We start from the raw sequence: 23,781 nt of genomic DNA, 5'->3' as shown, positions 1-23,781 counted from the left end.
TCAGGTCAGGTAGGCTTAGGGTAAAGTACTGTTGAATGGAATTGTGATACAGAGAAACAGAAAGAGCCCTCACCGCTTTGGAGGTTAAGGATGTGGTGCTTGTCCAGGGACCAGCCCCCTAGGTTGGAGGCAATCATCTCAAAGCCCTGCAGCTGAGCCATCCTTCTCTCCCACACAATGTAGTCAGCACATGACTCATACTCATAGCCTACAGAGACTGGAACACAATAGACCACTAGGCCGTTAATGTGACGCCGCCAATGCATTCATTATGCTGTTGTTATTGCATTTACAAAGAGACATTCCTGGAACACAACAACCCCTAATGCTTTTGTGATGGTGCGGCTAGCTCCTGCACAGTGTACAATTGCTTGAATCTGGAGTTGCTGTGGTCAAGGCAGAGGCTGGAACGATGCAGCACGGTGGTTATAACGGAGCCTGGATGTGTGCTAACAATCTGCGAGTCTCCGGAGCCTTTTTAATGCATCACTGATACCATCATGCTCTGCTGCATCCACCCAGTATGTGTACATGCTCACACAATTTTTGTCACTCTGTCTTGCTGTCTCTCTCTCTTCCTCTCTCTCTCACCCACACAAACACATGCGAAGGAAGCACACGCAAACACACACACACACAACAAGCAGGATATAGTCAGTTACACAGAGTAGCTACAGGCTCCTGCCTGTCTCACCATGATAGATCAGCCTGTTACTATCGGCAATGGAGAGAGATGGTGAGGAGGAAGGAGGGAGAGAAAGCATGAGAGAGAGAGAGCTCAATTCCCACTGGTACATAAAGATAAATGAATAAATTAGAGCCTGTCTCATTTCCTTATCTCTTCCTCTGGTTTCGTGTGGATGAAAATATGTTTGCCCCATAACAAAATGTGTGTTTTGAATTTGAATTTAGTTTGGATGTTGTTCCTAATTGTGTCATGTGTTCGGTCCGTAACATCTCCAGGACTTCCTATTTATATCATAGACTATTAACCACAGTGCATCATATCCACCATCAAGGAGCTGAATACACACAAATTAAATTGTGCATTCAGTGAGAAAGGATTCCAACGCATGCACACCAGCCAGGCAATCAAGAAACACTCTGCTATCTGATAGTAATACATGGAGCAATCAAGAGACAAATCCTCATAGTGTGAAGGAGATAAGAGTGCCCAGCTAGCACATGACATTCTGAGAACCATAGGTTTCTTAGAGCTTGGTGAACATCTTATGGTTATTTTACATACAACTTTCCTACAATATTCTGGGAATGGAGCAGGATAGTTGCTTGGCTTGGGAACATTCTCAGCCCATTTAACTTCTTGGATATAGGGGGCGCTCTTTTAATTTATGGATAAAAAAACGTTCCCATTTTAAACAAGATATTTTGTCACGAAAAGCTGCTTGACTATGCATACAATTGACAGCTTTGGAAAGAAAACACTAGATATTGTCTGTGAGTGCCACAGAACTAATGCTACAGGCGAAACCAAGATGAAACTTCAAACAGGAAGTGAGCCAGATTTTTGAGGCCAATGTCTCCTTATATGGCTGTGAATGCGCCAGGAACGAGCCTACACTTTCTGTCGTTTCCCCAAGGTGTCTTCAGCATTGTGACGTATTTGTAGGCATATCATTGGAAGATTGACCATAAGAGACTACATTTACCAGGTGTCCGCCTGGTGTCCTCCGTCGAAATTGGTGTGTAATCTCCAGCTGCATGCATTTTCCCATGTGATTCAGAGGATAAACCAAACTGCGACGAATGACTTATCATCGAAAAGATATGTGAAAAACACCTTGTAGATTGATTCCAAACAACGTTTGCCATGTTTCTGTCGATATTATGGAGTTAATTTGGAAAAAAGTTTGGCGTTTTGATGACTTAATTTTCGGGGGGTTTTCTCAGCCAAACGTGATGAACAAAACGGAGCGATTTCTCCTACACAAATAATATTTTTGGAAAAACTGAACATTTGCTATCTAACTGAGAGTCTCCTCATTGAAAACATCGGAAGTTCTTCAAAGGTAAATTATTTTATTTGAATGCTTTTCTTGTTTTTGTGAAAATGTTGCCTGCTGAATGCTAGGCTTAATGCTATGCTAGCTATCAATACTCTTACACAAATGCTTGTTTTGCTATGGTTGAAAAGCATATTTTGAAAATCTGAGATGACAGTGTTGTTAACAAAAGGCTAAGCTTGAGAGCCAATATATTTATTTCATTTAATTTGCGATTTTCATGAATAGTTAACGTTGCGTTACGGTAATGAGCTTGAGGCTATAATTACACTCCCGGATACGGGTTTTTTTCTTAGCCAAACGTGATGAACAAAACTGAGCGATTTCTCCTACACAAATAATATTTTTGGAAAAACTGAACATTTGCTATCTAACTGAGAGTCTCCTTATTGAAAACATCCGAAGTTCTTCAAAGGTAAATTATTTTATTTGAATGCTTTTCTTGTTTTTGTGAAAATGTTGCCTGCTGAATGCTAGGCTTAATGCTATGCTAGCTATCAATACTCTTACACAAATGCTTGTTTTGCTATGGTTGAAAAGCATATTTTGAAAATCTGAGATGACAGTGTTGTTAACAAAAGGCTAAGCTTGAGAGCCAATATATTTATTTCATTTCATTTGCGATTTTCATGAATAGGTAATGTTGCGTTATGCTAATGAGCTTGAGGCTATACTTAAGATCCCGGATACGGGATTGCTCGTCGCAACTTGTTAAGGAACTTGACAGAATAAAGTTATTTTCTTGGTATTTCATTACTTTAAAAGTCTAAACATGGTTACATTTAATTACATTTTTTAGTAATGTTCTATGAACGTTCTCCAACTGGTTTGACATTGGGAATGTTCTCAAGTAGTTCAGAGAAATTTCATGAAACAATGTTCTCCTGTGGGAATTTCAGTACTACAGCATAACGTTTTCGGCAGGTTTCCTCAAGTAAGTAATTCAAAAACCTCAAAATAACCTATAATTTCCGATCTCAAAACGGTAATAAAACCTACCAGGAAACATTTCAGGGAGCCATAGTAAAACGTTCTCAAAACCTCCTTACAACTAAACATTTTAGTTCCCAGAACAGGTGAAATGTTCACTTCCCGTTTTCAGAACATTTAAACTACTTTCAGATTTACCGGTCAGGAACGTTCCCAGAACCAATGGGCTACCGAAAACATACGTTCCCACAACTTCCAAGGAACCAAATGTGCTAGCTGGGTCTTTCCTGCTTTCTATTCCATTTAGATTTGTAACACTCTCTCCATTAAGAGCTGGTGCTCCCAATAGGCAGACGGCACACTAAATCAACCACTGATATAGAGCTTATATGTGGCCCTTCATAAATCTCTCAGGCTTTCATACTACTGACCATTAACACACTGACAATCTCTTTAGAGCTCTGTGTGATTGTATTATCTAAAGATAAAGTATAACAAAAGTAACATGCTGTTCTTCTGTTACACTGTTGAACATTATACTGTCTTTATAGATTTTTATCTTCCATTAGCTACAGATTGTCTCTCGTAGTTACCCAATGGAGAATGCTTACTTGCTTTCATCCCTTGGGTGTAAATTGTCAAAGGAGTGAAATAGAGCACATTGTATTTGCCATATAGGGAATCTGAAAGTATATGATTCAAGTGCTCCATACTGTCTTACCCAAAGCTTGGGCCAGGCCCAACACTTTCTGCCCATAGACATCAGTCTTGTTCCAGGCCAGGACATAGACCAGGTTGGGGGCAGCAGGGAACCACTTCTGGAAGAGGCGTCCCTCGATGGCGGAGGATACGTGCACCTTAACGAGGCCAGTGGGGATGATGGAGTGGGTTAAGATGATGCGTAACAGAGACTTGTAGCCAGGGGAGCGGGTGCTCAGGTAGCTGAGCTTTAAGAAACTGCCAGGGATGGTGATCTCCGCTTGGACAGCCTGAGAAGGAGGAGAAAGCATTTCACCTGCTGTTATTACATGCTATTGGTAACTAGGAGTTGGAAAGGCTTCAAAAGCCCCAAGGATACCGACTGCACGTATAGAAAACTTTTACAACTTTTTCTGCTAAATTTTTTTGATCACTCAGTGTTTGTACTCGCTCCAAGATATACTTGCACGTACTGTATATTTCTTGAAAGCAAATCAAAAATAACGATACTTGACACTTTTTTAACTTTGAACATTCTTTGTAACACTATGCCCCTGGAATACAAAATAGCAACTATATATCCTATATCATTAGCAACGTACAGGAGGACATTGTAATTACTGCTGATGATCTAACCCCCACTCCCACCCTTCACTGCTCACAGATTCAATCATTCTGAACTGGGTCCTCATTAAAATCACTATCAGTTTCATTATCTTCCACAACAAACTAGGACGTCTAGTCGTCTACACACTGCAAAACACAGTTCCAAAGAGGTAGGAATATCAGGGGGTTCGGGGGAGAAAATAGCAAGCAGATGGCAGCTCTGTGAATAAAGCGTCCCGGCAACTGATTAGTGTGAGATTCTAAGATGATTCACAGGTACAATATGAGCCTGCTGAAAATTTGACATGGTGCGGGAAGAACGCAAAAAAAATACATTTCAATATCCCACTAAAGAAAAATTCCAGGAATTGGAATAAAAACAACCATTTTTCACTTACACCTGGAAGTCATCATAACATGATATTCCGAGTAGAGTATAGGTTGTAATTGAAAGCTGAGTGAGTACCACTGGGACGTAATACTGTATATTACCATATATATTATGTTTATTACTGGCTGGTGAGTGGGCAGTCTACTGTACCTGCAGCTCAGGGATGGCTGGGCCTCGCTCCTCACAGGTGCTGGCGAAACGGGTGAGAGGGGAGGGGAGGACGATTGGGTAGGGACTGACCAGGTTCTTCAGGTCACATACAGGGGGGCGAGACTCCACCCTCGCCATGGTGACCTTCTCTACAACCACAAACTGGTTCCATGGTAACCAGACGGTGCGTTTCTGCATGAGGAAGGGAGCCCTCTGGAAGATCAGGGAGACTGAGATTCCCCCTGCAGCCACCAGGTCAAAACTACAGGAACAGAATCGACACAAATCAGAGCAAGACTATCTCAGCATCATAAGCCAGTTTACTATAGTATCCACTAGTGGTGTAACGGACCGTAGTTGATCCGTGATCTGTACGGATCACCCCACCCACGATTCGGCACGCATGTATACCGCGGATCAATTGCAAAGTTTAACCATCATAGTGTGAAATACAGTTCTACTGCCGTTGTTACTTTTTAAAGTAATAATTCTCTAAATCTCGATGCAGAGCTGCAGTGAAAAGATAAAAGACAAGACAGAAGCGTGCTCTGAAGCCTGAAGGTTGATTTGATTATTTTTTTTAAGCAGTTGTGTGTACTGTTCACGTGAACGGAGCATGTTGAATCCCAACGAATCAAACTTGGCTGCTCGCGTTGCAAAAAAACAAAGAAGAAAGAGCAGAAACAGCCATGGCTAGCGGAGGAGCTGAAGAACTGGAAAAGCCTCCCACTTCATTTAAGTCTCATGTACGGGAGCATTTTGGCTTCCCTGTCAAATATGATGTCGGAAGAAGGGTGGTGGGCAACACCATTACAGTGAGGAGCCATTGTGCAACAAGAAAGCCGTATGATCATGGAAATACATCGAGCGTGGCCATACATTTAAAGCGTCATCACCCTGGTGTGTCAGTGACGGGAGCCAACTCAGCCAAGAGACAACAACTTCTCACCGCGGCATTTAAGCCCTTTGCTGCAGAATCCAATCCGGGTTAAAGCCATCACAAAATCTATTGGGATGTTTATCACTGCAGACATGAGGCCATACTCTGCTGTGGAAAACAAAGGGTTTAAAAATATGGTGAAAGTGCTTGAGCCACGCTACAAAATCCCCTTGCGCACCCACTTCAGTATGAAGATCGTGCCAGATCTTTATGAACAGGAAAATATCAACATTGAGCACTGAAACTGCAGTGTCTGTCCATGATCCTACCTCTGAAAACAAAGTTTCTACAATCCATGACCTCAAGTGAGGAAGACAGCACCATCACTAGATATGTCAAGGCTGCCATTAGAGAGGACCTGAACCCCAGATACCCCCCTAATGTACAGGACTACCTTCATAGATCTACTCCACTGGATCCAAGGTTCAAGCCACAGAGCCGACAGGAGCAGACTCAGAGGCATCTCCTCCACAAAATAATTTGGCCATGAAGGAGCTTTTCGGGGAAACCTTTGCGAGCAAGGACACAGGCAAGACGTTTGCCAACACCATCAAAGAGTAGGTGTCATCCTACAAGGCAGCAAGTGGCATTCCAGTGGATGGTGATCCACTAGCATGGTGGAAAAGCAATGTGTAAATACCCTCACATTTCCATGATGGCAAGACGCTACCTGGCTGTGTCTGGCACTTCAGTTCCTAGCGAGAGGGTGTTCTCCAAGGCAGGAGACATGGTGACTGCAAAGAGGTCTACCCTCTCCCCAGACAATGTAGACATCCTCATCTTATTGAAAAATAATTTGAAGTTATAAGCTCAGGTCTGCTTTGCTTTCTTTCTTTACTAAAAAAAAAATATATATAATGTGGACACGGGCTATTTTTTCATTCACTATTGTTCAAAGGAAGAAAGTGTCATATTGCCTCATATTGCACTTTAATTCAATTGAGTATTGAATATTTTATTTTAATATTTCATTTAAACATCGAAAAGTTCCTTGCTTTAAGTGTTCTTTAAGTTATATTTGTCTCCCTCTTTATTTTTGCTGATCCGAAAAACGATCCGATCCGTGACTCAAAACCGTGATCCATCCAAACCGTGAGTTTTGTGATCCGTTGCACCACTATTATCCACATACAATACTTGACCACTATCTACCTACCTCCCATCCTGGCGACTGACAGAGAAGCCAAATTCGGGGTACTGCTGGAAGCTGATGTTCACACCCACCAGTGGGGTCCCGTCTACTGCCACCACCTGCCCCCGGATCACTGACGCTCGGCTAGGAGAGACAAGGGTTTATTTCACTGGGTAAATACACTCTACTATAACAAGTTGAAGTGTTTTCCAGTTCAGTTGACAAATGCAAAAGTGCAATATCCATACACTGTGGTAGCCTACAAATAGCTACGTAGAATGGGATCTGTACTTCAGTGGCAATTATACACAGAACAAAAATATAAATGCAACATGCAACAATTTCAAAGATTTTACTGCATTACAGTTCATATAAGGCAGTGGTTCCCAAACTTTTTATAGTCCCGTACCCCTTCAAACATTCAACCTCCAGCTACGTACCCCCTCTAGCACCAGGGTCAGCGCACTCTCAAATGTTCTTTTTTTCCCATCATTGTAAGCCTGCTACACACACACACTATACGATACATTTATTAAACATAAGAATGAGTGTGAGTTTTTGTCACAACCCAGCTCGTGGGAAGTGACAAAGAGCTCTTATAGGACCAGGGCACAAACAATAATATAATAATAATAAATAATTTTGCTCTTTATTTAGCCATCTTATATACAAAACCTTATTTGTTCATCAATAATTGTGAATAACTCACCACAGGCTAATGAGAAGGGTGTGCTTAAAATGATGCACAAAACTCTGCAATGTTGGGTTGTATTGGAGAGAGTTTCAGTCTTACATCATTTTCCACACACAGTCTGTGCCTGTATTTAGTTTTCATGCCAGTGAGGGCCGAGAATCCACTCTCACATAAGTATGTGGTTGCAAAGGGAATCAGCATCTTAACAGTGCGTTTTGCCAAGGCAGGATACTCTGAGCGCAGCCCTATCCAGAAATCTGGCAGTGGCTTCTGATTAAATTACATTTTCACAGACCCGCTTGTGCAATTTCGATGAGGCTCTCTTGTTCAGATATCTGTAAGTGGACTGGAGGCAGGGAATGAAAGGGAAAACGAATTCAGTTGTTTGTGTCGTCCGTTTCAGGAAAGTACCTGCGTAATTGCTCACTCAGGTGCTTCGCTATATCACATTTTACATTGTTGTAAGCTTGAGTTAATTTGCACACCAAAAAATCATACAATGATGGAAAGACCTGTGTGTTGTCCTTGTTAATGCAGACAGAGAAGAGCTCCAAATTCTTAATCATTGACTCAATGTTGTCCCACAAATTGAATATAGTTGCAGAGAGTCCCTGTACTTAGATTCAGATCATTGAAGTGAGAAAAAACACCCATATAGGCCAGTCGTGTGAGAAACTTATCATCATGCATGGAGTCAGACAAGTGAAAATTATGGTCAGCAAGAAAGCTTTAAGCTCATCTCACAAATAAAAAAATTGTGTCAATACTTTGCCCCTTGATAACCAACGCACTTCTATATGTTGTAAAAACATTACATGGTCGCTGCCCATATCATTGCATAACGCAGAAAATACACGAGAGTTCAGGGGCCTTGCTTTAACAAAGTTAACCATTTTCACTGTAGTGTCCAAAACGTCTTTTAAGCTGTCAGGCATGCCCTTGGCAGCAAGAGCCTTTTAGTGGATGCTGCAGTGTACCCAAGTGGCGTTGGGAGCAACTGCTTGCACGCTCATTACCACTCCACTATGTCTCCCTGTCATGGCCTTTGTGCCATCAGTACAGATACCAACACATCTTGACCACCAAAGTCCATTTGATGTCACAAAGCTGTCCAGTACTTTAAAAATATTCTCTCATGGTTCCAGTGGTTTGCAGAAAAGGATGTCTTCCTTAATTGACCCCCCATAAACGTAACGGACATATACCAGGAGCTGTGCCAGTTTTTTTGGCCTTATCCCCCAGCATTGTCCTGGCTATATCCGCGGCAGCAGGAAGAATTAAGTCCTACACAATAGTATGGGGCTTACCTGTCCTAGCCACTTGGTAGCTCACCATATAAGACGCTTCAAGCCCCTTCTTACTAACGGTATCTGTTGCTATTATACATGTCTTACTACTCGAAAGTCACCTTTATTCTCGCTCAAAAAACTCTCATGGCTAATTTTTCAAATGGTCATGTTTTGTTTCTAAATGTCTCTGTAAGAGTGAATGTTTCCTGCGAGAGAGTAACGGTTAATGTGATTTGATGTTAATTATTTGACTAGGCTACCTGTATTTGACATTGTGTTGTTATTTCGCTGAACACTAGATGGTTCAATTTTATTTTTGGCAGTGAAAAGAGGCTACTCAGGCGAGGAAAAAACTCACCCAAATGTATAGCCCCGCTGGAAATGATAAATGTACTGTTTGAAAATGTGAAGAATGTGAATCACATGTTTTATTTGGTGTACCCCGATTGCATTGCGCGTACCCCAGTTTGGGAATACCTGATATAAGGAAATCAGTCAAATAAAATAAATAAATTAGGCTCTAATCTATGGATTTCACATGACTGGGAATACTTTAAAACTATGGGGATACTTTAAAAAAGGTAGAAGCATGGATCTGAAAACCAGTCAGTATCTGGTGTGACCACCATTTACATTGCATAGAGTTGATCAGGCTGTTAATTGTGGGCTGTGGAATATTGTTCCACCTCTCTTCAATGGCTGTGCAAAGTTGCTGGATTTTGGCAGGAACTGGAACACACTGTTGTACACGTCGGTCCAGAGCATCCCAAACATTCTCAATGGGTGATATGTCTGGTAAGTATGCAGGCCATGGCAGATCTGGGACATGTTCAGATTCCAGGAATTGTGTATAGATCCTTGCGACATGGGGCCCTACATTACCATGCTGAAACATGAGGTGATGGAGGGGGATGAATAGCACGATAATGGGCCTCAGGATCTCATCATGGTACCTCTGTGCATTCAAATTGCGATTGATAAAATTCAATTGTGTTCGTTGTCCGTAGCTTATGCTTGCCCATACCATAACGCCCCACCATGGGGCACACTGTTCACACTGTTGACATCAGCAAACTGCAGCAAAATGCTGTCTGCCATCTGCCCAGGTACAGTTGAAACCAGGAGTAATTCGTAAAGAGCACACTTCTCCAATGTGCCAGTGGCCATCAAAGGTGAGCATTTGCCCACTGAAGTCGGTTACGATGACGAACTGCAGTCAGGTCAAGACCCTGGTGAGGACGACGAGCACGCAGATAAGTTTCCCTTAGACGGTTTCTGATAGTTTGTGCAGAAATTATTCGGTTGTAGAAACCCACAGTTTCATCACCTGTCTGGGTGGCTGGTCTGAGACCATCCAGCAGGTGAAGAAGCGGGATGTAGAGGTCCTGGGCTGGCGTGGTTACATGCCAAATTCTCTAAAAAGATGTTGGAGGCGGCTTATGGTAGAGAAATGAACATTAAATTCTCCGGCAAGAGCTCTGGTGGACATTCCTGCATTCAGCATACCAATTGCACGCTTCCTTAAAACTTGAGAGACATCTGTGACATTGTGTTGTGGGACATTTTAGTGTGGCCTTTTATTGTCCGCAGGACAAGGGGCACCTGTGTAATGATCATGCTGTTTAATCAGCTTCTTGATATGCCACACCTGTCAGGTGGAAGGATTATCTTACTAAAGAAGAAATGCTAACTAACAGGAATGTAAACAAATGTATGTGCAAAATTGGAGAGAAAGAAGCTCTTTGTGTGTATGGACAATTTCGTCAATCTTTTATTTCAGCTCATGAAACATGGGACCAAAACTTTAGATATTGTATTTATATGTTTGTTCAGTGCAATTCTACAGTATAAGAGCTATTTCTGTTCATCCCTGCAAACTATCTATAATATACTCTACCTGCTGTCGAATGGGATGTCTCCAGGGAAGACATGGGTGCTGTCCTTCCCAACCAGGAAGTGGACACGGTCATAGAAGAGGCGTGAGAGGAGCGAGGCGAAGGGGGTCTGGCTCTGCTGGATCAGGTCCAGGGGGTCCGGGGAGCCCTGGCACAGAGGCCCACTGTGACAGCTTGACTGCTGGCAGCAGTCCGGGTCCACACAGTCCGTCAGGCCATCTACAACAACACAATAACACAACATCATCACAGCTAAGTCTACACTGTATCTCAGGCTCACAATGTAATACAGGTGGGTTGAATAACATTCAAAGCACAGAGGACCATGTGAAATTGAGATAAAATCTCTCAAGTGGTTTGAAACTGTACATCAAATTTCCAAATGATATAGAATAAATCGATAATGTTTCTCCTAAGTGGGAGTACATCCACTCCACCCTATTGAGCCTTTAACACACAGTAATCAAGATGTCTTTGCTGTGATGATTTAAACTTGAAAAACGTGGAGATACTGATGAATAATAATACTGATGAATAACAATATATCTAGCAGCTAGATATATTGTTATTCATCAGCATCTCCACTTCAATGAATAATTGTCATTTTGAGAGTGAAAACCTGAAGTGGAAAAAAACAGAATTCAGGAAAATATAGATAGTGCCTATTTGAAAGCTAGGAAAAAATTATGAGTAGCTCACGACATGTTTCATAATTTAAAAGTAGCTCTCATGCTAGAAAAGGTTGGAGACCCCTGATCTAGATCATTTCTGACAAGGAGCAAAACGCACTTCTGATTTATACAGTCTCAATACAGTACATGTATACTGCACTTACTTGCCGCTCTATAATTGCAATATAGTGCCTTCCTAACTATGTTCTCTTTAATGTCTAATACAATGTGGGTCTGAGCAAAGGCAGCGCGTTGGTTCCATTAAATCCATAGACTCCTCTCACACAGCCAGTTTCAGTAGTGCTTAAGTGAATGCTGACATTCATCACAGCAAAATTGCATTGGTAATTAAAAGCAGAATAATGTCTCTTGGTCTTTTGTACATACCTTCCGCGATATGTAAACATTCTTTCTCATAACACGTTTTAAAAGTGTGGTTACTTATATTAGAGATGGCAAATATAAGTGCATGTGTGGAATTAATTCAGAATAAAGTGTAACAGTAAGTATGTTTACAGAATATAATAAGGCAGGAACTATACTAAGGTAATGTAATAAGATAGTAACTATATTAACATAATGTAACAAGGTGTAATGATACAATATGTGCCAAATAAAATTGACAAGCTTAAATTCAGTAAACTACTGGCTAACACAACAGCATAGCTACTGGGCCGAGAGCCATAATATCCCCATTCAGTGCTGGATTGCCAAAGTAAGGGAGGCACTGTGCCCACCAGGCCTGGAATTTCGTGATTTTAGGGGCAAGGCCATTTGGCCTTCAAGAGTTGCTGAATCTGCCAGGGCACCAAGGCCATTAACCAAAATAGCTGTAACGATGTACGCTGAGAGTCGGGAAGCAAGTTCAGTGAGTGAATATATTTAATAAATAAACGAACATGAACAAAACAAGAAACACGAACAGCGCACCGACATGAAACAGATACAGAAACATAATGTGACATAAATAGGGCAGGTAATCAAGGAGGTGATGGAGTCCAGGTGAGTGTCAATAAGCGCGGGTGCACGTGACGATGGTGACAGGTGTGCGTAATAATTAGCAGTCTGGTGACCTAGAGGCCCGAGAGAGAGTATACGTGACAATAGCCAATAAAATTGCATATGTAACTAAAAAATTTGCCTACATGTCGAAGTGTAGGTGATATTATGCTACTGGCTACAGCCTCATGTCCAGACCGATGCTGACATGAGGGAGGCGCCTGAAAATGTAGCCAAACTTTAATGAGACTTTTAATTACATACTCTATATATAGGCTAAACGCCAGTCATGTTTGACAAATTTAAAGTAGCATCATTATTAATGTCTAAATGCTTGATTCTGTCGACATACTTGAGGCATGTTCATTCAGATAGGAGAGAAAGGTCAGTATCTGCTGAGCACTGCAACATCACCCACCTTGCAATCTGAGCAGAGGCAATCAACATTTTGAAACTATTTAACCATAAATGTAATTGTTTATTAAAACCTGGAAGTTTTTGTCATTTTATGAGGCATGTTTCACCATGTTCTGACCATAATGTTAAGGGGATTATTAGCAACTATCATGTTGTCCACATTCTTTCATTGCCGAGCAGCAAAATACATAATCCTAGTCATATTAACAACCCATGCTAGTTGTTGAATCTTTAGATCTTCCCTCCTTCTACATTTCTGAATGATATTTTCATCTCTGTCATATGAAACCGCTCACATTTTGCTGTGCACTTTTGAAGGAAGGACAAGCAGACCAAGATAATTGCTAATCTTTTCTACTATGGGGGATAGTAGATTGACATAGGCTAGTGATTTTGCTGTTCGTTAGGCCTACTCATCTTGTTGGCTGATGAAAAGTAAATGTAGACAGTTCTTCTAACATCTTCAATATGAAAGCCGCAACATTCCCTATGTGTCAGTCTTCACTTGTAGCCTACTTCGCAGCTGCGATGCCTGTGAGAAGGATGCGATCACGTGACGGTATCTGAGATATCTGAGAGAGCCAAGTGAGTGAGAGGTGATTCGGAGCATGGCGATTGGCAGCAGGGAGAAGGGAATTATAATGATTATATTCAGCCCAAGGGCACAACGGCCACGAGGCATGGATTTATTTAGGGGGCATTACAGCCACACAAGGGGGAAGCAACAGTCATGGCCCCTGGGAAATTCGAGGCCTGGTGCTCAGCCATAAACAATACTTAGATAATCAACAAATAAACAATGCAATGAAATAATGAAGAAAACATTTATTTTGGGGAGAATTGCTGTCCATGTTTTGGATCTATTGTTGTATAATTAATGTACTCCACAGCTGCAAAAGTAAAACAAAGCATAGTGCATCAGCAGTGCACAGCCACCATGTTCATAATGAAGGCTGGATGTTAATTTGTGGTTATAGCAACTCATTTACAGCTGGTTGGAAAAGTCATTATCTTTTCTCTTAATCACTGCTCTTTTTCAGGTGATCATTTGCCATTTAGTTTTTTCAAACAATGCCTCCAATGAGGCCTCATTTGGAATATAAATGGCATTTCTAATGGAGTTGAGATGAGATGAAAATAGGAATATGTTCTGGGGTTGTGATGTATATATATTGGCTTGAGAAAGTAATTGGCATGGGGTGATTATTTCCTCCTCCTTTGTTGGAGTGTCGGGCCAATTTGAGCCTCCTACAATTTCCCTCTACATCAAAGGAGGGCCAAAATGAATGTACATCATCCAAGATTCCCATCAGTCATAAGAACTCACACACAATGCGGAGGTATCATCTTTGAAGGGAGAGTCATAGCTGCCGTGAATAGCACTCAATTAGGTTGTAGAATGACAGAGTGAACGTTTACTGCCCAGGCTGCCGCACATCACTGAACTGAACGTGATTTTATTTTCTATAGTATTGGGTGAGGAAAGAAAATACAGTGCATGATTTAGGATCAACACAAACAAAACAAAGATACACTAACATCACGCTGCACATGCCTGCCTTATCACACGCACAGGCACACACAGGGGAACGCACACTAACACGGCTAAAGAAACTGTGAAAATTAGCAAAGAATGAAGACTTGATAAAGTCAAGAAGCATGTTTTGCTTCAATCTAGAAGCTTCCTAGGATCTGACTTAACACTGTCAAGGTAAGAGGTAATGGTAAAAGCAGCCAGAGCCGGGAAACCCTGAGGAGTGGGTGAGGTAAAAGAATTCACGCTCAAATCCACATCTCCCTGTTTTTCAGACACTAGCTAGACTGTAGAGACTGTGCACAATATTATGCTCTTACCTTCTCTGACACTTTGGCTATGTTTTAACTGGCAGCCCAATTCTGATCTTTTTTCCACGAATTGCTCTTTCGACCAATCACATCAGCTCTTTTCACATCTAATATTTTTTCAGAGCTGATCTAATTGTTGAAAAGAACAATTACTCGAAAAAAGATCAGAATTGGGCTGCCTGTGTAAACGCAGCCTCCTGTCTGCATGTTTAAAGGAACTAGATGCAGTCTAATGTAGCTAATTTACACCTTATATAAAGATGTACATTTTAATTAAACATCTGACCCATGTAGTGGAATTGGATGAGACATAGTGCTCAAACAGAATCAGTATATTTTGGAGCCTGTCACTTTAAATGATCTCATAATGACTCTTCATTTATACATATTACACCTCATGTTGTATCATCATAAACTCATAAGAAAAAGGAGTTCACGCTCCAACCACATCCCTGTTTCCAGATGGTAGCTTGACTGTACAGCAACTGTATTATGCTTTTATCTCCTTTGCCACATACAAAAGAACTAGATGCAGTCTAGTGTAGCCAATGTACACCTCATATACAGAGGGACATTTCAATTAAGAAGCTGACTCATGCACTCGATGAGATGTGGTGCCTAAACAGAAGCAGTATGTTTTGTAATCTGTCAATCACAATTTGTATTTTTTACCAAACTACAGTAATTACTACATTACGCGACCATGTTTTACACTTCATATTACATAATTGTAAACTTGACTTTCTCTTTTTTAACTTTGAAACAACAATAACATGTCATGTAAGTCAGTGAACAACTAGGTTACCCCTTGCTTTTACAAATGGCCTTTTTCTCCATCTTTTACGTTTCCCTCAAAGACACGGGCATTGAACCCGAGCTCCAAAGCCTCATATCTGGTTCCCTGTTCACTGGAACACTAGGGGCTATGCTCAAGAATGAATCCTCAGAGGAGCCAAGCAACAGGCAGCACACCATCAGCAAATTACTGAGAGAAAACCTAGAGGTCCCCTTGGTCTGAGAGTCATGGCAACTATTGTAGTGAGAATCTAACAAAAGGAAAACAAAAAGGAAATGAAAAGGCTCGTTGGCTCAGATGGAGGGAAGGAGAAGTGGAGTCCTAAATATTTCCTCATCCTGACCTTCACCGGCACTGGAGGTCAAGTCATTAATCATTATTGAGTCACAGACAGGCCACCATCCACAGGGACCTTACCTCTGTCGTTGTCAGTGTTGTCATCACACTCTGTCTCCATGACGACATTGCATCCCATGCCGCTCCAGCCCGCCTGGCACACACAGTGCCACCCGCTCTGTTCCAGGGTGCAGCGACCGTGGCCATTGCACAGGCCTGGACAGCCGTCTGGATGGAGAAAGGGAGAGAAGACAGACAGTCTGTGTATCAGAACACTGTCAGAAACAACGGGTCATTCCTCATGATTAAGGAGGTGGGGACAGATGCTGCTCTCTTTTAATTTACATAAAATCCAGATGTCTGGCCATTCGAGAACATTTGCTACATACACTCCCCTACGTATTTATTTTGACAGTGAAGCTAAAACTTTTAATTTGTCTCTACTCTCCAGAATTTTGGATTTGAGATCAAATGTTTTATGAGGCGACAGTACAGAATGTCACCTTTTATTTGAGTGTATTTTCATAAATATCTGTTTTATCGTTTAGAAATACATACACTTTACGTATTCAGTCCCTCAATTTGAAGGTGTCAAGTATTTGGACAAATTCACTTGTGACTCAAGCGTGTGACTCTACAAACCTTTTGCATGCATTTGCAGTTTGTTTTGATTGTGTTTCATATTATGTAGTGCCCAATAAAAATCTATAGTAAATAACGTGTGGTGTCACTTTATTGTAAATAAGAATAGAAGTGTTTCTGAACACTACATACCATGATTACGGATAATCATGAATGAATTGTGAATAATGATGAGTTAGAAAGTTATAGATCCTCAACCCAGTGAATCCCACCGTTGTGCTGGTGTGATTTTGAACTTCTAACCCCTCTTAAACATTGTGTGTTTGAGCTACTGACTTCTGGTTACACCCATAGATTTTAATATTTATTCTGCATACGTTGGTACCAACCATTCGTCTGTGTGATTAACGGGGGCTGAGCTAGGGTGGTGTGTGAGACAAGGGAGGATCCCGAAGGGGCCTGGGCTGTCTTTCTTTTCACAAAAACGTCTGTAGAGTCAGAATGGTTTGAGATTCAAACTTTAAAAATATATCTATGAAAAGCTGAGACTCTCAAGTCTTTTGGTGGGGGGGGGGGTTAGGTCAGCTTAAATATTGCCGATAGATTGTAGCTTCCATCAATGTAATTGTCTGCATCACTTCCAAATTAGTGAACAACAACGCTTAGGCTTCTACTTCCAGCTTATACATACTATATACATTTTATGGGCACAGTCTATTTTACAATAGTTATATTTGGTATGTTTTTACTCATGTCCTTCCTCTAACCTCAACCTCCCATCTACTTCTTTGACAAAAGTTCTGAACCTATATACGTTTTACAGACAATGTATGTTTTACATTTATCTTGTTATTATTAGCTGTTATTATTCCCAACCTTCAGCTCCATTCAAACCCTCCCATCTATCTCTTAACACCATCCATATTGGATATCTATTTGCCATATAGTTTTCAACTGTGCTGTGATGATTCACAAAAGTTCTGAACCTTTCTATTCTCATCATTTCTACAGATTGTAAATTAAAAATATTTTTTTTTGCTAAAAGTATCATTATATTATTGATCGATTGACTATGACTTTTCAGATCACCCAGCAGTTCTATCTGCAGAGTTAGCTCCAGATAAATGTTGCAATTCTTCAGCCATTCCTGAACCTGTGACTAAAAACAAGCTACATAATGGGCAGTACCAAAACAAATGATCTAATGATTCTGTTTCTTTGCAGCAAAATCTGCAGAGCTGGGAAGGTTGTATCCCCCATATATATATAACATTCTATTGGTTCGAATCTGGCGTTGTTTTGAAGCCTTTAGTGAAAGGTCTAAATCTTTAATATTTCATAATTTCTGCCCTCCGAATTCATATTTATTTTATAAATAGGCTCGTTTAATTTTGTCCGGTTTGCCGTTCCAAATAAAATGGAATATTTTTTCTCATATAATTTAAATGACTGTTAGCTAGGTATAGGCAAGACCATAAGCAAATAGGTAAACTGGAATAAGATTAAAGAGTTAATCAGGGTTCTTTTTCGACAAATAGATAGGCATTTTTCTTTCCATGGTAGCAGGATCTTATCTATTTTTGCTAACTTTCTATAAAAATGTTTTGGAGTGAGATCATTTATTTATTTAGGGATATGTATACCGAGTATCTCCACATAACCATCATAACCAACTACACGGTAGTGTAAAAGTTCCAAATGTAAAAGTTCCAATGATCCAATATGCAATATAGTACATTTATCATAATTTGGTTGTAATCCAGAGAGGTTAGAAAAAGTATCTAGATATTTTATGAGACTGTGCAGGGATCTAAATTGTGGATTTAGAATAAAACATGAATCATCAGCGTACAATGACATCTTTGTTTTTAAGCCCTGGATTTCTAATCCCTTGATATTATTGTTGGATCTGATTTTAATAGATAACATTCCGATGGCCATAATAAATAGATATGCCGAAAGTGTACAACCTTGTTTTACTCCTCTTGACAACTTTCTGAGTAGCAATTATTTCATATTTTACACCTACAGTAGGGTTACTATACATGACTTTAACCCATTTTATAAGAGATTCTCCAAATGTTCCAGGCATTTATATATAAACTCCAATCGTACTTTATCAAAAGCCTTTTCAAAGTCAACTACTGTATGAATAGCAGGACTGGTTTCCCAGATTTTTCATAGTGTTCTATTGTTTCCAGTACTTGTCTAATATTATCTCCAAAGTATCGTCCATGTAAAAAACCTGTCTGATTAGAATGAATAATATCCGACAATACTGTACCTTTTAAATTCTATGCGCTATACATCTTGCTAGAATTTTTACGTCACAACACTGAAGTGTAAGGGGCCTCCAATATTTACCAATATCCTGTTTCAGTAATAATGAAATCAGACCCTCTGATAATCTACCATTTACATAGGAGTGGATAAAACATGCTAATAACGGTCCTCTGAGTATATCTAAACAAGTTTGGTAAATCGTAACTGGTATGCCATCCAGCCCTGGAATTTTCCCGGACTTAAAGGCTTTAATTAAATCAAGAAGTACCTCCGCTGTAATTTGGCCTTCACATGAGTCTTTCTGTTCCTCCGCTGTAATTTGGCCTTCACATGAGTCTTTCTGTACAGATGTTTGTTTTACATTATTAATAAAACAAATCCATACAATTAGCTTCGGTTAGAGGAGATGGAGGAGACAGAAACAAAAACATGTGCTTAAAGTACTTTGCAAGGGGATCTGTTGTACCTATGTTATGTTGGAAAAATTCGATTATAAATACCTCTGTCCTAGTTAAAAACAAGTTATCATCCAATAGGCTTTGATTAAATTCAGTTAGAGTAATGTATATGCCAATTATCTGATGGTCCGACTGCATTCTGTCACCTATCAACACTTTTTAAACTTTTGGTGCCAACGAGAATGCCACAAGAAAGTAGTCAAGACGACTAGCTTGATTGAGCCTCCGCCATGTATATCTCACTAGGTCAGGATATTTAAGCCTCCATATATCCACTAGTTCCAATATATCCATGACATTCACAATTTCCTTAAGAGCATGAGGGTGATAGTTTGTAGTGTGATTTCCTTTACTGTCCATTGGGGTATTTAAAACAGTATTATAATCTCCCACCATAATAATAGAGTCTTGTATTACTTGTAGGGTTGATAATTCAGTATATGTATTTTCAAAGAAATGTGGATCATCATTATTGGTCCGTAAAGGTTAATGAGCCATATCCAATAACATATTTAATATAATCCATCTACTTTGCGGATCTGTTTGTAAAATTTGCACATTAGGATCAAAATTACTGTTAATTAATATCATCACCCCTTTTTGTTTCTTTGCCCATGGGAGAAGCAAATTTCGCACCCCCCCCGCCCAATTTCGACCCCCCCCCCTCCTTTTCCGCACAACTTCATCTAAAATTGTTGAATGAGTTTCCTGTAAACAATAGATATTATAATCCTTCTCTTTAAGCCAGGTCAATATTGTTAATCTTTTCTTATTATCTGCTAAACCATTACAAACTGGTTATACTTATTTCACCAATTACCATAATGAGATACACGTTTCAAATCTATTTACATAATATAGAGTACCAGTCAAAAGTTTGGACACATCTACTCATTCAAGGGTTTTTCTTTATTTGTACAATTTTCTATGTTGTACAATAAATAACACATACGGAATCATGTAGTAACCAAAATATTTTATATTTGAGATTAGTAGCCACCTTTTGCTTTGATGACAGCTTTGCACACTCTTGGCATTCTCTCAGCCAGCTTCACCTGGAATGCTTTTCTAACAGTCTTGAAGGAGTTCCCACATATTCTGAGCACTTATTGGCTGCTTTTCATTCACTCTGCGGTCCAACTCATCCCAAACCTACTCAATTGGGTTGAGGTCGGGTGATTGTGGAGGCCAGGTCATCTGATGCAGCACCCAATCACTCTCCTTCTTGGTCAAATAGCCCTTACACACCCTGAAGGTGTGTTGGGTCATTGTCCTTTTGAAAAACAAATGATAGTCCCACTAAGCACAAACCAGATGGGATGGTGTATCGATGCAGAATGCTGTGGTAGCCATTCTAAATAAATAACAGACAGTGTCACTAGCAATGCACCTCCACACCATCACACCTCCTCCTCCATGCTTCACGGTGGGAACCACACATGCAGAGATAATCTGTTCACCTACTCTGCATCTCACAAAGACACAGAGATTGGAACCAAAAATCTAAAAATTTGGACTCATCAGGCCAAAGACAGATTTCCACCAGTCTAATGTCCATTGCTCATGTTTCTTGGCCCAAGCAAATCACTTCTTCTTATTGGTGTCCTTTAGTAGGGGTTTCTTTGCAGCAATTTGACCATGAAGGCCTGATTCATTAACAGTTAATGTTGTGATGTGTCTGTTACTTGAACTGTGAATCTGTGAAGCATTTATTTGGGCTGTAATTTCTGAGGCTGGTAACTCTAATGAACGTATCCTCTGCAGGGGAGGTAACTCTGGGTCTTCCTTTCCTGTGGCAATCATCATGAGAGACAGTTTCATCATACAGCTTGATGGTTTTTGCCACTGCATTTGAAAAAACGTTCAAAGTTTTTGAAATTTTCCGGATTGACTGACCTTCATGTCTTAAAGTAATGATAGACTGTTGTTTCTCTTTGGTTATTTGAGGTGTTCTTGCCATAATATGGACTTGGTATTTTACCAAATAGGGCTATCTTCTGTATACCACCCCTACCTTGTCACAACACAACTAACTGATTGGCTCTAACGCGTCGAACACACCAACTGTGTCATTGCATCACTGCTGCATAACATTTTGCGCAGCTAGGCAACTATACTGATGCAGGTATCTTTTGCAGATGGTTGCATGCGGTTGGACACATGGAGGAGATGATCATTTTCACAGTATCCTCAAAATCGTGTCTTTTTGACACAACTGCTGACAGCTACAGGGACATGAACACAAAAAATGCTGCTTGGGGACAAGTGTCCACAATAGTAGGATTGCCAGGTCAGTTTAGTAGTGAGCTTGTGCTAGACGTGGCTAGTGAGCTAGCTAGCTAACCTAGCTTGCTAACCTAGCCAATGAGCTGTGTGTGTGTGTGTGTGTGTGTGTGTGTGTGTGTGTGTGTGTGTGTGTGTGTGTGTGTGTGTGTGTGTGTGTGTGTGTGTGTGTGTGTGTGTGTGAAAAAATAGTAATATAAATTATGCTAGTTACTACCCCTGATAACTTGCCCAAATAATCATGTTTGAAAGAGTGTGAGTGTGTATGTCAGATGAATAGTAATAGAAATGGTAGATACTACTGTACCCCAGGAGATCTGCATGGAGGAATGTGCCAAAATACCAGCAACATTGTGGGAAAACCTTGTGAAGACTTACAGAAAACGTTTGACCTCTGTCATTGCCAACAAAGGGTATATAACAAAGTATTGAGATAAACTTTTGTTATTGACCAAATACTTATAATCCACCATAATTTGCAAATAAATTCATAAAAAATCCTACCATGTGATTTTCTGGATTTGTTTTCTCATTTTGTCTGTCATCGTTGAAGTGTACCTATGATGAAAATTACAGGCCTCTCTCATCTTTTTTAAGTGGGAGAACTTGCACAATTGGTGGCTGACTAAATACTTTTTTTGCCCCACTGTATGTATTTAATTTAAAACCACTTGAAAAACAGGGTGTTGAAACTTTTTGTGAAGTTATGTTCCATCGACTGGTCCATGACATCCAGGGGCCATTTGTTTGTTTAGCTGTGTTATGGCTACACATTATTTTATTTTTTTCAGAGACAGAGACACACACACACCTCTCCTCCACTCCTCTCTGTACCTCAGATCTCCAAGCGCCCTGCCCTCTCTCTCTTTATTGCCATGTCTGAAGTTCTCCAACTACGTCTAGGCTTTATAAGTAGTCCCTGTGTCTGTCTGCAATTGTGCCAAAAATACATGCTCTTGTTGTTCTCTTACAGATTACAGGTTACACATTCATTTTCTTATTTTTACACGCACGTACACACACACACACCTCTTTCAATAATTTTTTTATTTTTTACATTTTTACAACACACATACCTGTCATGTTCTTTCCTGTACTTGAATACTTATTAAAGTATAATGTTTTCATAGTCAGTTGTTTCATTTGTTCATTAATATCTCATTTAGACTTAATCTGCGTATTTCTTCCCTATACCTTTGCAGATCTAAGACAAGATGAATGTAAAAACACATTCTCTTCCTAATTCGTTTCTTTTCCACCTGTATTTTGTCAGGCCAGTGAACATGGCGGTAAACTGTACTATTTGTATGGACCCTAGGTTACCCTTTCCCTTTGTTATCATACTAACTGTATGTCGTATAACTTTAATTAGTGCTCCTGCTCACCTGATGTACCATGCCAGGTGTGTATAATACTGATGTTAATGGGAGAGGGAAGGGGTTAAGGTATGGTCTTTACTCCCAAATTTCACTTAAATTTAACTTCCAAATGAAGAGAGACAATGATACATAAAATAATCTGGGGGAAAAATGCTATTTTATGGACAATGGTGGATGGTTCTTAAAATAACCTTGGTGTTAGGAGGCTCTTAAAAGAGCTGTTTCACTCCACGCTGCTGACATGGGACTTCACCTGCTGGCGATGAGAAGAAAGTGGTCAGCTTCTCCCTCACCTGGAGTGCCTGTCTTGGGGCGTTGTTGGCACCTGCCCTGGTGACATCAGGTAGATGACCATTTGGCGTGCCCATCTCCACCCGGAGCGGCTCCTGGAATGACCTCTGCAGGTAGTTGTGGAGAACACATGTGGCCTTCACGCAGGCATCGACATTTGAGGGGCTGAGACCAAGCACTCTCTGATACATTCTCCACCGGGCTGCCAGAATCCCAAAGGCACATTCAACAACTAAACTTGCCCTGGACAGTCATTTGTTAAAGATCCTTACAGGCTTTGGCAATGGCAGCTGGCGTCCCGCGTAGGGCCTCATGAGGTTGGGTCTTAAAGGGAAGGCCTCGTCGCTGATGAAGACGTGGGGAACAGGTCCCAGGTCTTCAGCCCCAGGAAGTGATGCAGGTGGTGGAATCTCCAGGGTGAGTCCCAGAAGGTCCCGCCATCACTTCCCTTGCCCTAAGCACCAACATCGACAACACGGAAACAGTAGATGGCATCTACTACAGCCAAGAGTACAAATTAATATGTACCCTTGTAGTTGGAGAATTGTGAACCCGAGCATGGTGGAGTCTGGATTACTATATGTTTCCCGTCAATTTCCATCTCTCCAGGAACTCGGCAACGATGGCCCTCTAGTCTTCCTCCTTGGGGACTGGCATGTATTCACCAACCAGACAGTCCAAAATGGCTTGT

General features: G+C 40.6%; 1 protein-coding gene across 1 annotated transcript in view; it reads right to left on the bottom strand.

Annotated features, from left to right (window-relative positions):
• The window catches only part of LOC109892602 (teneurin-1), a 223,541-nt gene that overhangs the window by 54,948 nt on the left and 144,812 nt on the right, over positions 1-23,781 (bottom strand). The window contains exons 14-19 of the mRNA XM_020485263.2: positions 15,896-16,042; positions 10,753-10,969; positions 6,897-7,016; positions 4,801-5,062; positions 3,676-3,943; positions 74-217 (exon numbers count right to left, since the gene is read on the bottom strand). Coding sequence (XP_020340852.1) covers positions 74-217; positions 3,676-3,943; positions 4,801-5,062; positions 6,897-7,016; positions 10,753-10,969; positions 15,896-16,042 — 1,158 coding nt within the window. The remainder of the gene's footprint in view (positions 1-73; positions 218-3,675; positions 3,944-4,800; positions 5,063-6,896; positions 7,017-10,752; positions 10,970-15,895; positions 16,043-23,781) is intronic.

Source organism: Oncorhynchus kisutch, linkage group LG6 (genome assembly GCF_002021735.2).
Source record: "Oncorhynchus kisutch isolate 150728-3 linkage group LG6, Okis_V2, whole genome shotgun sequence".
In the NCBI taxonomy this organism is placed as follows: Eukaryota; Metazoa; Chordata; class Actinopteri; order Salmoniformes; family Salmonidae; genus Oncorhynchus; species Oncorhynchus kisutch.
This window is presented reverse-complemented; position numbering and strand designations above follow the sequence as displayed.